The 16,816-nt window shown below is 44.4% G+C and overlaps 1 protein-coding gene across 1 annotated transcript in view; it reads left to right on the forward strand.

Annotated features, from left to right (window-relative positions):
• Positions 1-292: 292 nt before the first annotated feature.
• The window catches only part of INIP (INTS3 and NABP interacting protein), a 34,696-nt gene continuing 18,172 nt past the window's right edge, over positions 293-16,816 (forward strand). Inside the window, exon 1 of the mRNA XM_068271335.1 lies at positions 293-584. Within this exon, the coding sequence (XP_068127436.1) occupies positions 497-584 (88 nt within the window). The 5' untranslated portion in view covers positions 293-496. The remainder of the gene's footprint in view (positions 585-16,816) is intronic.

Here is a 16,816-nt window from a genome sequence, read left to right on the forward strand (position 1 = left end):
GCATGCTTGTAACCTCATAGACTCCATTTGTCAGAATAATGACAAGACATCCGAACACCAGAAGGTGGCGCTGGAAAGCTAAGGTTATCTGCTTTCTGAAGTGTATTTCTCCATGCATTCAATTAGAACGTAACGAAAAATAGTAATACGAGCCTTGCTTTAGTTCTGCATAGAACAGCCAATGCAGTCATACAACGGTAAATCCATTATAGATCTAACTAGAAGGATCAATTTTCGGTGGTACTCCAGTATGCGGATGGAAGAGCTTGCTTATAAGTCTAACCAATCTATCTACGCTTCCTAATACTCTATGGTAGAGCGTGGAGACACAGCAACAGCCATGTTTGCTCAGGGCATGACTGCGTAAAAGGAGATACAAAGAAACAGATGTTCCCCCGCAGCTGAAAAGCAGAGATCTGTATCACAAGAGAGCCTTCCGCGGGAAACTATTTGGTAGAACCTGAAAAAAAAACCAAAATTGTGTCATAGCGTCTCTATGTTGCCGAGCAACAGCTGTCACGCCCCCTCGGCGAATAGGAAACTGACCAATATGGCGGCGCCTCCACCACCTCCACCGGCATCAGGTAAGAAAAGAAAGTATTGCTATGAATATGTAGTGTCTGTTCATTGCCTTTGCATTAAAGTACTCATGTAACTAGTAAGTACTGTAATAAAGCGAGGCAGAGAAGTAATGCCATGAAAGTTAGGAAGAATTACTGAGAAGCAAATAATGAATCCACATCTTGCAGTCTTGGCACAGTAGCTTAATTTAATGTTTAAACTCGTGTAACATAAGCAGTGCCTGCTGGTTCTGGTTTATGAGGGTGAGATGAGAAAACGCCAGATTGCTGATGGGCGCACGATAAATGAAAACAAATTAAAACATGGTACCAATGCAAAGAAGGCCACTACATACCATATTTTCATCTGTGTTGTTTCTAGCTCCACTTTATGATCACCAAGCATTCTAACTGGGGATGCTAATTTTAAAAAAAAATAATATTTATAGATCATTTAGTCAGTGTTTGCCTATTGAAAAATCTTTCTTTCCCTGATTTTACATTCTGAAATGTATCACTGGTTGTGACATCTTTAGTTCTACCAGGTTATCTGTACTGAATGTTTGTTACTGAAGCTACTTATTAGGATGAAGTTCAGTCCTTGGTTAAAGTTCCTCTCACAGTTGCAGCATATCTGTCCCTCTCTAGAGCAGATGCATGTCAATTTATGGGATGAATAGCAAAACATCAGCTTTAGGAAAAAAAAAAAAAAAAAAAAAACAGTGCAGAATGGGTTTCGGAGTTAGGCCTCTTTTCCAGGGGCGGCTGAACTGTTTATCGGCATTTCAGGCTGCCAGTCATAACTTGCATTCAGCTGCAATTACATGCAGCCGAATGGCTGTGTTTGGTGAAACCCTACGTGTCACCTTTGACACAGTGGTGTTACCCTGTGGTAAAAAAAAAAAGTATCACATCAGCTGTACCAGAGAGAAGCATGAAGCTAATCATGTCACATCTGACAATAATGTCAGAAACACCTAATCTGCTGCATGCTTGTTCAGGGCCTCTGGCTAAAAGCATTTAAGGCAGAGGATTAGCAGGATAGCCAGGCAACTGACATTGCTTAGAGGGAACCTAAACTGAGAAGGATATTGATTTTTCCTTTTAAAATAATACCAGTTGCCTGACTCTCCTGCTGATCCTGTGTCTCTAATATGTTCAGCCACAGCCCCTGAACAAGCATGCAGATCAGGTGCTCTGACTGGAGTCAGACTGGATTAGCTGCATGCTTGTTTCAGGTCTGTGATTCAGCCACTACTGCAGCTAAAGAGATCAGCAGGGCTGCCAGGCAACTGGTATTGTTAAGGCCTCTTTCACACCAAGAGGAGAGCAGCTGACAGGTGAGGGGACGTTGGATCGCATAATGTGCTCCTAACACAACGCATGGTAGTGTTGAAGTTGGACGTCAGATTGAGCCGCGTTATGTGGCTCTTGGTGCGCTGTTTTCATTCTATCTATACTGATAGATCAGCCGCTCCAGGATAGTGATGGGAAATCCGGATATTTTCAAGGATTCGGATGATTCGAATCGGATCATTGAAAAGATCCGGATCTTTGAATCGAATCATTTGAATCATTTTACTAGGGAAGCATACTGGGGGTGAAGTGACTAGCAGGACATGACTTTCCCTGCACTGTACATTCTGTATGTTCTTGTTTCTTCTACACAGACATCCACTGTGACCCGAATCGTTCATTATGATGATCCGGATGATTCGACTCACAAAAAAGATCCGGATCAAATGAATTTATGATCCGGACAACACTATAAGTCCAGGTTACGTCACCACAGTACAGTGAATATTAATTAGCCATGTGGCTAGACACTGAGCATGTGCAAGCAGTCTAACGCAGCTAAAGCCCAGTATAACGCAAGTGCTGCTGCACCTTCCCAGAACGTGCAGCGTTACAATGTAACGCAATGTGGGCACTGTGAACAGCCCATTGATTTTTCATTACTGTGCGGTGGGCTGCGTTACAGGCTGCTCTAACGTGCGCCTATAGCGTCCCACTGTGAAAGCAGCCTTAAAAGGAAAAAATCCATATCCCTCTCAGTTTAGGTTCCCTTTAAAGGGAAGTAAATATAGTAGCCTCCACATACCTCTCGCTACAGTTTTCCTTTGAAGAACACATTTTATAGCATCACCGACTTTCCACATCCCACCCCCTGCATATAACATGTTTTCTATATGTGTTTTTTTTAACCTTTAGACATGTGTTTTTGTTATTATTGTTGCAGTGTTAGGAGAAAAAAAACTACATAATGCAGAAAAATGTAACCAACACACATTGTAGCAGCAAGAAAATGGCAATTTTCTTATAATAAATTTGACAAATAGCAAATGTAATTAGTTTATTATCTACAGTAGCAATTTTTATTTTAAAATAATAATTGGTGAAAACTGACATACTTTGTACAATATACAATATACCGTATACACTCGCAAGCAAGCCAAATTTTTGACCTCCCCAAAAGTGGGCCAAAAGTTGGGGGGTCGGCTTGCTTGCGAGTGATGTGGTTCGTGGTACCCCCCCCCCCCCCCCCCGTCCGCTCCCCCGGCGGCCGCCGCTGCTATTAGCTTACCCGGTGGCTTACTCTATTCCCCTCTCCGTCTCCTGCTCGCCCGTGTAAATAATTCATTATTTACAGAGGGCAGGGGATCCACCTACGCATACCTAGCACTATCTACCTATACTGAGCATTATACTAGCTATAATGGGGCACGATACTAGCTATACTGGGCACGATACTAGCTATACTGGGCACGATACTGGCTATACTGGGCACTGTACTGGCTATAATGGGGCACTATACTAGCTATGCTGGGCACTATACTAGCTATGCTGGGGCACTATACTAGCTATGCTGGGGCACTATACTAGCTATGCTGGGGCACTATACTAGCTATGCTGGGGCACTATACTAGCTATGCTGGGGCACTATACTAGCTATGCTGGGGCACTATACTAGCTATGCTGGGGCACTATACTAGCTATGCTGGGGCACTATACTAGCTATGCTGGGGCACTATACTAGCTATGCTGGGGCACTATACTAGCTATGCCTGGGGCACTACCTACCCATACTGGGCACTATACTAGCTATACTGGAACACTGGGGGGATCACTCGGCCAGCATTTCCTACCCCCGGTTAATTTGAGGGTCAATCATTTTTTCCTTTTTTGGGGGGGGTAAAAGTTGAGGGGTCGGCTTATATGCGGGTCGGCTTGCTTGCGAGTATATACGGTATACTTTATCACTAAGGCACGGGTGTCAATCTCAAGGCCCCGTGGATCTGTCTCTTGGTCGATCGGCCACCAAAATAGCTAGATATATGGCAACCTTTAAGCCTCATCTACCAGGTACAATTTTCCGTCAGATAGGATCTACAAAGCCCCATCTATTGGGGCTTTATAGATCTACATAATCTATGTTGGATTTAACTGAGCCAATCAAAGTCGAACGATCACACGTGGAATTGTGTCGTGTAGATTGGGCTTTAGAAGAATCTATTAGATAATTTCCAACTGATCCAATCGGATTGTGTTAGATTTTGCAATAGATTTTGGGTACTTATCAAAGCAAAATCTAACGCAAAATTGATCTGAAACAATTTGGAAGTCTACACATGGTGCAATTTTTTATTAGATCCATCTAATAGATCCGTCTATCTGATGGAAAATTGTACCGTGTAGATAAGGCCTTATGTTAGGTACACATTATTAGTTTTTCTGGCAGTTTCACTGTCAGATTGATTATTTCCAACATGTCCGATCTGATCGATTTCCAAGCATTTTCTGATAGTTCTCTGACTATTTTTCCATTCACTTCTATCGTAAATCGATCGGAAAACACTCGGAAATCAGATCGGACATTTTGGAAATAATCGATCTGACAGTAAATCTGCTAGAAAAATCTCATAGTTTGTACCTAGCATTAGACTATGTTTTATGCCTGGTACACACTATGCAATTTACTGTCAGATATACGGTCAAATAGATCCTTTCTGACAGATCAGACAGGTCGGATCTGATTTCTGATAATTTTTTGTGATCGGAAATCAGATCAGACCTTTTAGAATTATGATATAAACATAATTAATGACAGGCAAAGCAAAATAACAATAGATAGGAATGCAGATAATCTCAATGAGAGGCATATAATACCAATAACAATGACATGCAGGTATCACAGACAAGCAGTTTCCAAAGATGTGTAGATACAATCAACGTTAGGCAGATGGCAGTGACATTCAAATAATACTAACATGTAGCGTATATATTATAAATGACAGTCCGATATTAGTGACATGCAGATACCTACAGCAAGCAGATTTACTCAATGATAGGTGGATAACCATGATATATAAATAATAGCAGCAACAGGCAGAAATTGAGGACAAGCAAATATTACATACATGCAGATACCAACAAGAGACAGATTCCACTAATGGGCAGATTCCCCAGTAATGTGTACATTATCCGATAATGGGCAGATTAATCACCATGGTGCAAGCACGTGTACATGAGTAAGGTAGGGTTGAATGAAACCTTCGTTGGCAAGTTCGCAAGATTTTCAATACATTTCCAATTGGTCCACGAGAATCTCGCAAATCAGTTAATTGATACTGGTATTAAAGAGACACTGAGGGCCTGTTTCCACTACACGCAGATTCTGCATGCAGAAAACTGACTCCAATGAATGCCTATGGACCTGTTTCCACTGAACGTGATTTTTCTGATGCAGATTTCCCATAGGCATTAATTCGAGTCAGTTTTCTGCATGCAGAATCTGCGTGTAGTGGAAACAGGCCCTGAAGCCTCCTTAAAATCACATTTTTATTTTAAAAACCTCTTAAGGTTTATGTAACCTCTTAAGTATGTTTGCCCTAACTAAGACGCTGCATCCCAGCGGCTGAAATCTAACTAAATATCCCCCCCCCCCCCAAACTCCCCTCGCAAAATCCATGACTTCCTTGGTCGTGGATTTTGCTGCTCTGTGCGCTTCCATAAGAGGCAGAGCTTTCAGCTGCAGCTCTGCCTCTCCACGCCTCTATCAGCGCGTATCTCCTCCTCTCCCCCACCCCTCTCAGTGAAGGAAGACTGAGAGGGGCGGGCGGAGGTGGCGATCCTCGCTGATAGACGCGTGTAGAGGCAGAGCTGCAGCTGAAAGCTCTGCCTCTCATGGAAGCGCACAGAGCAGTGTGCCCTGGGGAGTTTGGGGGGATTTAGTTAGATTTCAGCCGCAGGGATGCAGCGTTTTAGTTAGGGCAAACATAAGAGGTTTTTAAAATAAAAACGTGATTTTTAAGGAGACTTCAGAGTCTCTTTAAATGTGAAGAGGGGAAAAAGTCACACTGATCTATGGACATGGAAAGCTCGGAATCGTATAGAGCCTTTCATATCCTCTCTCCGTCCCCTTGTTCCAGTGCTCTTAGCCTTTTATGGCAGTATGACCAACTGGTCAAATACACCTCCGGGAGCCCTCGGGTGGCTTTGGAAGCACTCGTGTCCCTGTGTGCTACCAAAGACAGGCGGCTCTGTACTGTGCGGGCACGCACTCGTGCATACACAGGATGGAGCCGCCCATCTTCGAGGCACAAGTGCTTCTTAACCTCCCTGGCGTTCTGTTAACCTCCTTAGCGGTAACCCCGTGCTGGACACGGGTTAAGCCGCCGGAGGGTGCCGCTCAGGCCCTGCTGGGCCGATTTACATAATTTTTTTTTTTTGCTGGACAAGTGCTAGCTGCGCCAGCACACTGATCGCCGCCGGCCCGCGCCGATCGCCGCTATCTGTTGCGGCGCGCAGCCCCCCCTAGACCCCGTGCGCTGCCTGGCCAATCAGTGCCAGGCAGCGCCGAGGGGTGGATCGGGACATCGCCATGCCGACGGGGGAAGCCCTCCAGGAAATACCGTTCTTTGAACGGGATTTCCTGATCGGAGATCGCCAAAGGCGATCGAAGCGGGCGGGGGGATGCCGCTGAGCAGCGGCTATCATGTAGCGAGCCCTGGGCTCGCTACATGATTTAAAAAAAAAACTGCTGCGCTGCCCCCTGGCGGAATTTTTCATACCGCCAGGGGGGTTAAGATCGCCAGGGCGGCTGCGGGAGGGTTTTTTTTTTAATAAAAAAAAAAAACGATTTCATGTTCAGTTGGCTGCATGAAAGCCCACTAGAGGGTGCTCCGTATGCGCACTTCTGATCGCCTGAAACCAGAGATGAGTTCATCAGAATGTTCCAGATTCTTGGCAAATCCTGAATTTCAGGCCACCAATATTTCCACTTGGAGTGGTCAGATTGCTTACAATCTTTTCCAAGGGGATCTGTTCATGTGGGCTGATGAGTATGCCAGACACAAGAATCTGAGACATAACCCTCGCAGATTTCTGACTCATGTGTCTTCTCGTAAGCTTGGAACTTGCATGCCAAGTTATTTCTGTGAGTTCTTTCCTGCAGTGCATGATGCTGATCAGATTAGGTTATGCAACATTTCTGTGTCATTACCATATGTTAATGAATTGGTGCTTGCAGGCCAATCTGCTGATTCGGCTATTCAGCCAAAAGATTCGTTGCCTATAGCAACCACAAATAAAGAGGTTATTTCTGTCAAGTCTGAAATGTGCAAAACCATTCAGTATGATAATCAGTTCAATGTTTCTCTTGCCACTTTAGTTTCTAAGCAGATGCAAGAGAACTGCCTGGATACTTTTTTTGCATTTAAACAGACATGCAAAGTGGCTAAAAAGGGAAAAGTTGAAAGTCGCAAGCATCTGAATAAAACACTCCCTAGTGATGTGTACAATGATGTTGCTCAGTCTCCGGGGTTTTTGCCCCAATCCAAAGCTTATGTGGATCCTATTATAGGTAGGATCGCACACTATATTAAAGCAGTTAAAAAATCTGTTCTGGTTCCTGATCTCCACCCATATGTAGATTATCTAGATACTGGCTTGTTTGAACCTCCATTTGCCGCATGGGACATTGGGGCCTTGATGGAGGAATTTGATTTTGATTGGAAAGCCTTTTGCGATTTTTACATCGCAAAAAGCGAAGATGTCTTAAATGATTGTCTCGATTCTATGTACCTTTTGATTGATTCCGATGAATGTGACGAGGGTGATGTGGATCTGGTGATTTATGTGTGGCAGACGATTTTGGATGAGTTGCACACACACCAATCAATTGATTCCAATAAAGAGACATCGTTGTCGGATGATTGTTCCTGCCTTTCTGGGGTAAAGCATGTGAGTCTTGACATTGTGCGATCTGAAATGAATGGGTGTACCACTGTGGTTGATTCCTGTGCGAATCCTGAAAGATTCTCTCCTGACTGTGTGCAGTTTGAATCTATGCGATCTAATGCCTGTTTCTCGGATGTTCCTGCAGATGAAGATCAGCATGAATGTGCCAGTTTTCTCAAGGATGTGTGGGACCCCTTGTCATTTAGAGACAGATCTTTAAGATCTTCCATCTGTGATCCTGCTATGGGGAAAATTCCTAAATTTATGCAGCATCAAAAGTAAAATTAATATGTCTAATAAAGTTTTTCCTGAAGTTGTCGCTATTTCTACTGCTAATGCGTCTTTGTCTCACCCTGTTCACACCTGTAAGGGTCCGTTGCCTGGTCAGTTGCTCCGGTGTTTCTGTCCTGAACGCCTTACCATCTGCCACAGATCGCGGAGGTTTGTGCTATGGAAGCGTCAGTTTCACAACCTAAAGCGATTTGTGATTCGCAAGTTTTGCGTTCTGACTACTCAGATTTGACATTGTTAGCCGAATCTAAGAGTGAGACAGCGCTTCGGTTTTGCGAATCTGATGCTGAAGCTTCTTTGCTTTGCCCAGAGAAGCTTTCTCTGAATCTTCCCTGTGCTATGAATAAAAATATGATCTCCACTCGCACTGACATTTGTGAGTCCCTTTCTTGTTCTGAGGAAAATGCTGATTCTGCACCCTGTACTCTGGATGAGTTAATATGGCCTTGTTTAGAGTCTCCTGCAGTGTCCCTAGAGGCTCGTCTAGGTATTGCTACTATACTCACCTGTTTTTTTCTGCAGTTTTCGAGTTGCAAGCTAGTTTGACTGCTACGCAGAATTCTGGGTGCAGTGAGATTAAAGTTAGGGAGTCAGTGTGTGTTCCAGTAAATATTCCTGTACATTCCGCTCATGATGATGAAATTCAGTCTCAGTTTATGGTGGAACCTTCCCTGGGACATCTGCCCTGTCCACAAAATAAAGGTCCAGTTTTGCCCTGTAACATGGATAGTTCAGAATCCTTCTTAGAAAACTTGGAAAATGATGTTCCTGAGGTCTTGTATGATGTCCTGGAGACCTCCGAGTTCCTCCCAAAGGGTGCAGAACTTGTAGGAGATGTCTCCTGCCCCCCAAAGTCCTTCTGAGGTGTTGCCCACTTCAGTAGGCATTGCTGTTGTGCTGACTACCTTTGCAGCTCTGGTGGAGCTTCACTCATATGTAGTCAATGATGATATTATTGTCACAGAGATTTCTAGGTTTGAGCCCAAGCCTTCTTTTGAAAGTCCAGTGCTTGAGACCACTGCTCGTGATGATTCTCTGCCCGGTTCTGGTTTTGGTCTTGTCGTAACGGACTCTGAGGTTGGCAGTTCCTCGACGTGTCCTGAGGTTCCCCTTGGGCTAGTGTACCCCGATGTGTTCTGTGACCCAGAAAGCCCAAGTGTGTCTCGGTTGCCAGCCTGCTCAGATGCTTCCTCGGTGGAAACCTGTTCTGATGTTGCCTGCCTGCCTGCATGCCCAGAGGTGGTCCCTGAAGGCCCTGGTCTTGATGCTTGTCCTGGTAATTCTGAATCCGGAAGTGTCATTGGTTCCATAGGGGTTCTTGATAGTTCTCCGTGTGAGCCTGGTGATCGTTCTGCCCTCCTGGGATCTCTGCGGAGCTTCAAAGTGTTCTGGGAGATCCTGGGAGAAATATTTCCTGGTACCTTGGATGAGATCCGCAGTGGGTGCTTTGTGGAAAGGGACACTTCGAATGGGTATTGTGGCAGGTTTGGTATTTTTGGACGGTCTCTGGAAGGTGGTGGGCATGGCTCGGTGGGTGTCGATGGCTTCTTCTCTGGCATTTACAGTCCTTATGGGTGTTACACTGAGACTTGTGGTACTGATGGGCATGTTTCGGTGGATTCTCCTTCCGACGAGGTCGGTTTCGGGTGGTCTGCATTCTGCAGGTCTCTGGAAGAGAGACCTTTTGTCAGTTTTGCAGCTTGCTGCTGCTAGGGAATTTGCATACGTTGGTCATGCAAATTTCCTAGCCACATCCTCTGGAGGTTTGTACTATAAATACCATGTGATATCACAGACCTGGGCTGGTCATAAGGGTTAGTCCTGTGAAACACTCCTGGAGTGTCAGCCTTGCTCATTGTTTAAAGATTAGCTTAGAGTAATTCCTGGGACTGCACTAGGCAGATTCCCTAGTGCAGTTAGGATTGCATATCTGTTTTATTTGTCTGTTGCGATTGTTCTGTCCCAGCGGTGGTCGACAGGAAGTCGTTCTGATCTTTGTTCTTGGAGTATAGCTGGAGCAGCGGTTGCTACCAGCTATCTCATCTATCTGTCTTGCCTGGATCGCACTCGCCTTGCGCTAGTGCTGTGGATCCGTCTCTCTCACTTATTCCTGTTTTCGTGTATCTGTCTTGTCTGCTACGAACGCTTGCTGGAGGCTCGGTGAGCTAACCGTTAAAGCAAGCGCTCGCGTCCTCTGTTTCATGTTTGTCTGTCGGTGGTTAGTTAGGCGTGCTTGTCTCTGTTGTGCTTAACACGCGGAGGCCGCGCATAAACGCGTGCACTGTTGCGAATGAGTGCGGTGTTCGCGTTTAGTTAGCGTTTGTTATTTTCCTTATCTTCTCATTGTATGATTTGCTGTGCCTTTGCTACTCTCGTGCTCTGCCTTGCTGTAGCCTTGTCACCTCTGGCAATCGCCTCTCCCGCGATTGCGTTCCTACTTCATATCTGCTGTTGTGTGTGCATCGTCGCGGGTTGGCGACTAGTTTGGTGCACACACATACAATCTGTCCCTTTGCTCAATCTCATTCGCAATCACTTCTCAGGCGATTGCGTTCTCACTCGGTTTCCTTTGTTGTGTGTCCGCCGTCGCAGGTTGGCGGCTAGATTGGTGGACATACATACATTCCTCATCTGTGCTTATTCAGTCTAGTGTCGCTGTTAGCAAACACCATCTCTGGCGATTGCCTTCTCACCTGTTGTTCATGGTTGTGTGTTCATCGTCGCAGGGTGGCGACTAGATTGGTGGACACACATACCCTCTGTCACTTCGATCTTTCTCTTTCAGGGCTATCTTGCCCTGCGTTTCTTCCCTTCGTACAATTCCTGTCTTGCGTCTGTGGCAGGGCAGAGGAGCTGTTCCTCTGCACTCCACAGCTCCACCTGCCGGCAGGAATTTCCCTCTACAGGTGCATTGCACCTTTTGCTGGGTTCCCTCAGCACGTCTTGTGCGCTGATCACGGAGAGAATTCCACAATCGTTACACAAATGTCATAGGCCTCAGATCTCAGACACCCCAAATTCTATTGTTTCGCTTGTCACAATTAAAGTGATACCCTATATACATAATCAGATAGCTTTTTGGCCACGCAATACACTGTTAACCATAAGCAGCACCAATTGATTTCTCGAGCCCATTTTTTGCACCAAAAGAAATACAATCATTTTTTCTTAGCAAAGCCCATGGAGCGTCTGAACAGTCAAGAAAAGCCATAAGGGCCCTTTTCCACTAGAGCGATTGCTAAATCGCAAATCGCTAGTGATTTTTAAATCGCTAGGGTTGCTACTTTATCATAGAAATCATGAAAAGTATTTTCCACTACAGTGATTCGATTTGGAAATCGCAAAGCGCAATCGCTTTCTGGAGCAATTTTTTTTCCTACAATGATAATGCAATGCAAATGAAAATTGTGGCCACTTCGCATTCTGGCCAGCCACTTCGGGTTCTGGCCGGCCAATTTGCGAAGTGGCCGCAGCGCAGCGGCCAATGTTAGAAATGGAATGTTTACACTTATTTTACGGCCGTCTCGCTGCGGCCAAATGTATTAAAAGTTGCTTAAATTTAATTAAATATAGCCGGCGGCAATGTGATAGATGAAGCCTCCGGCTTTCGCACTGCCTCCCCCCGATTCTCCCCCCCCCCCCCCCCGCCTCTCTCCTTGTCTCCGCCTTCCATATAATACGGAGCCGCCGGGAGAGTCGTTCGTCGTGGCAGGGGAAGCAGAGCGGGGAGGCTGCAGACATTGCTTCTGCCAGCACCCGCTCTGCAGGAACGGCAGGATTCCCCTGCCGCGACAAACGACTCTCGAGGACACGCGTGTCTCCGCCCGGCTGCTCTGTATGTCGTATAGGAGGCAGGGAGAGGAGAGAGGCGGGGGGGGGGAGGAGGAGAGGAGGAGGAGGCAGTGCGAAAGCCGGCGGCTTCATCTATCACATTGCCGCCGGCTATATTTAATTAAATTTAAGCAACTTTTAATACATTTGGCCGCAGCGAGACGGCCGTAAAATAAGTGTAAACATTCCATTTCTAACATTGGCCGCTGCGCTGCGGCCACTTCGCACATTGGCCGGCCAGAACCCGAAGTGGCTGGCCAGAACTAGAAGTGGCCACGCTGCGGGTTCTGGCTATATATATATATATATATATATATATATATATATATATATATATATATATATATATATATATATATATATATATATATATATATATATATATATATATATATATATATATATATATATATATATATATAATTTCGTGCTTATGCAGTTTTGCTGCAATTGTACCATAACTTTGATAATAATTAAATTACATAGGCTTCATCTCTCAAACACCCCAAAATCTATTCTCTCACTTGTCACAGCTAAAATCATATACATAATCAGTTAGGTTTTTGGAGACATGGCAGACTGTAAACTACCAGTAGCACTAAAGGCCCTTTTTTTCCACCAAATGTATCAATGTCATTCTTTCTTATCAAATGCCCTGGAGTGACAGAACATTTGATACATGTCATTAATGTTACCATTCTGAAAACTAGAATGGGATCATCCCCCGGGAGCGTTCTGCGCATGCTCAGTACGATATTTTCTCCTACTGCGCATGCTCAAGACACTCCAGGAGCATGATTGAGGAAGTGCACGGCCAGTGCTGTGCAGACACATTCGGCTGGTGAGTGGCTCTGTCGATGATTCTACAGTGCACACGGACCTGCTTCAGCGGGTGCACGCTTCTGAACATGCTCTTTAACCACTTGAGGACCACAGTCTTTATACCCCTTAAGGACCAGGCACTTTTTTTCCATTCAGACCACTGCAGCTTTCACGGTTTATTGCTCGCTCATACAACCTACCACCTAAATGAATTTTGGCTCCTTTTCTTGTCACTAATAAAGCTTTCTTTTGGTGCTATTTGATTGCTTCTGCGATTTTTACTTTTTATTATATTCATCAAAAAAGACATGAATTTTGGCAAAAAAATGATTTTTTTAACTTTCTGTGCTGACATTTTTCAAATAAAGTAAAATTTCTGTATACATGCAGCGCGAAAAATGTGGACAAACATGTTTTTGATTAAAAAAAAAACCCCATTCAGTGTATATTTATTGGTTTGGGTAAAAGTTATAGCGTTTACAAACTATGGTGCAAAAAGTGAATTTTCCCATTTTCAAGCATCTATGACTTTTCTGACCCCCTGTCATGTTTCATGAGGGGCTAGAATTCCAGGATAGTATAAATACCCCCCAAATGACCCCATTTTGGAAAGAAGACATCCCAAAGTATTCACTGAGAGGCATAGTGAGTTCATAGAAGATATTATTTTTTGTCACAAGTAAGCGGAAAATGACACTTTGTGACAAAAAAAAAAAAAAAGTTTCCATTTCTTCTAACTTGCGACAAAAAAAAATGAAATCTGCCACGGACTCACCATGCCCCTCTCTGAATACCTTGAAGTGTCTACTTTTCAAAATGGGGTCATTTGTGGGGTGTGTTTACTGTCCTGACATTTTGGGGGTGCTAAATTGTAAGCACCCCTGTAAAGCCTAAAGGTGCTCATTGGACTTTGGACCCCTTAGCGCAGTTAGGCTGCAAAAAAGTGCCACACATGTGGTATTGCCGTACTCAGTAGAAGTAGTATAATGTGTTTTGGGGTGTATTTTTACACATACCCATGCTGGGTGGGAGAAATATCTCTGTAAATGACAATTTTTTAATTTTTTTACACACAATTGTCCATTTACAGAGTTATTTCTCCCACCCAGCATGGGTATGTGTAAAAATACACCACAAAACACATTATACTACTTCTCCCGAGTACGGCGATACCACATGTGTGGCACTTTTTTGCACCCTAACTGCGCTAAAGGGCCCAAAGTCCAATGAGTACCTTTAGGATTTCACAGGTCATTTTGCGACATTTGGTTTCAAGACTACTCCTCACGGTTTAGGGCCCCTAAAATGCCAGGGCAGTATAGGAACCCCACAAATGACCCCATTTTAGAAAGCAGACACCCCAAGGTATTCCGTTAGGAGTATGGTGAGTTCATAGAAGATTTTATTTTTTGTCACAAGTTAGCGGAACATGACACTTTGTGGAAAAAAACAATTAAAATCAATTTCCGCTAACTTGTGACAAAAAAATAAAATCTTCTATGAACTCACCATACTCCTAACTGAATACCTTGGGGTGTCTTCTTTCTAAAATGGGGTCATTTGTGGGGTTCCTATACTGCCCTGGCATTTTAGGGGCCCTAAACCATGAGGAGTAGTCTGGAAATCAAATTCCGCAAAATGACCTGTGAAATCCTAAAGGTACTCATTGGACTTTGGGCCCTTTAGCGCAGTTAGGGTGCAAAAAAGTGCCACACATGTGGTATTGCCGTACTCGGGAGAAGTAGTATAATGTGTTTTGGGGTGCATTTTTACACATACCCATGCTGGGTGGGAGAAATAACTCTGTAAATGGACAATCGTGTGTAAAAAAATCAAAAGATTGTCATTTACAGAGGTATTTCTCCCACCCAGCATGGGTATGTGTAAAAATACACCCCAAAACACATTATACTACTTCTCCCGAGTACGGCAATACCACATGTGTGGCACTTTTTTGCACCCTAACTTCGCTAAAGGGCCCAAAGTCCAATGAGTACCTTTAGGATGTCACAGGTCATTTTGCGGAATTTGATTTTCAGACTACTCCTCACGGTTTAGGGCCCCTAAAATGCCAGGGCAGTATAGGAACCCCACAAATGACCCCATTTTAGAAAGAAGACACCCCAAGGTATTCCGTTAGGAGTATGGTGAGTTCATAGAAGATTTTATCTTTTTTTACAGTTTCTTTTCACGTTAGCACTAAAAACATTCACATGACAAAGGCCTCAGCTGTTAAAGACCCCAAATTTTGTTCTCTCGCTTATCACGTTTAAAATGATACCCTACATGCATAATCAGATAAGTTTTTGGGCACAAAGCACAGCAGACTGTTAACCACAAGCAGCTGGCGATCGGTGTTAACACAGGTCACCAGCGGCTAACACAACGAGATTGTTAGTACCACATTCCAGCAGGCTGTGGGGTTAAGCCCCTCTGCCAACGTCAAGGCCAATCTCCTAGAGGGGTCCCTACACTACACTAACCATGGATGCGTGTCTTTAACTAGGCACGTCTAATAACGGCATACTTACTTGAGGTTGCTCGTGGGGGGCGTAAGCCAACCTCGTATGCACAATTGGCCAAATGTCCAACATTGGATAAGAAGACAAAGAGCAAACTTACTTCAGGTTGCCCGTAGGGGGAGTGAGCCAACCTCGTATCCACAATTGGACATACGTCTGATATTGAATTAAAAGCCTGAGGGGGTGGTCGTAATTTATGCTAGAGGTCAAAAGCTGGAAGATCATGAGAGTGTGATAAAAATGGGCCCAGTACAATCAAAATCTTAATAATGAAGGACTGAGTGATAGATTTCAAAACATGGTTTAAGGCAAAGTCCTGGTTTGGAAGGACATTTTGGGCAGTAGTAACGGCTGTCCCTTCTGATTTTGTGTTTCATACACACCCTGCATTTTTTCTGTGGATACTGTCTTGATGGCGTAGCGGGGATTGGATCCAGAAAATGCTTGTCGCGAATTCTAATAATGTCTTCGGAGGCATGTGGGTCTGTTGTTACGGGAGTGTAGCCAGATTCATAAATCAGGGACAGGACAATCTGGTCCTGGAATTTCATAAACCTGACCCGGTTGTCTGCTTTATTAAACAGGACAAAGGCATTATGTAAGGCCATCTGCAGTAAATGAAACGCACGTTTTTTGTACCAGGCCTTCCGTTTACGTTCCAGTAAGTAAGGGGCCAGCTTCTGATCCGCCAGGTCCACACCTCCCATGTACTTGTTATAGTTGGTGACTGCCACTGGTTTCACCACTACTTCCCTGCGGGACCTTACTGTTGTTGTTGCCTCAGTGTGTATCGTAGACAAGAACATTACATCTCTCCTGTCTTTGTACTTTAAGGCAAGGAGCTCACTGCTGCGATAGCTGAATGACTCACCCCTGTTTAGTCGTTTGTTTACAACTTGTTGTGGCAGGCCTTTTCTATTTGCCCTCACTGTACCACAGGCTACAGTCTGGGCACTGTACAAAAATTTGAAGAGAGGGACGCTTGAATAATAATTATCCATGTATAAGTGGTAGCCCTGGTGGAGCAAAGGGTTTACCAATTGGATAACAATTTTCTCGCTGGAACTCATGTAGGGTGGGCATCCGGCAGGCTGGAGTAGGCTGTCCTTTCCCTCGTAGATGTGAAAGTTATAAATATAGCCATTTCCACTCTCACACAGTTTGTAAAGTTTGATTCCATATTTGGCCCGTTTGTTTGGAATATATTGTTTAATCGATAGCCTGCCATGGAACGAGAATAGCGATTCGTCTACGGCAATATGACGCTCTGGCACATAAACATCAGCAAACTGCTGGTTCAGATGAGTTAGCAAAGGTCGTAATTTGAAAAGCCGGTCAAAGGCTGGGTCCTCACGCTGAAGCATGTCTGCATTATTGTTGAAATGCAGGAAGCGGAGCAGCATCTCATACCTCAGTCTTGGCATTATGGCATAATACATGGGTGTATCATAATTTGGCTGTGTGGTCCAGTACTGCCTTAGTTGGGGTTTCTTCAGCAGTCCCATGTTTAATGTTAGGCCCAAAAAGACCTTTAACTCCGTAGGGTTTGTG

The sequence above is a fragment of the Hyperolius riggenbachi genome, chromosome 1 (genome assembly GCF_040937935.1).
Source record: "Hyperolius riggenbachi isolate aHypRig1 chromosome 1, aHypRig1.pri, whole genome shotgun sequence".
Lineage (NCBI taxonomy): Eukaryota > Metazoa > Chordata > Amphibia > Anura > Hyperoliidae > Hyperolius > Hyperolius riggenbachi.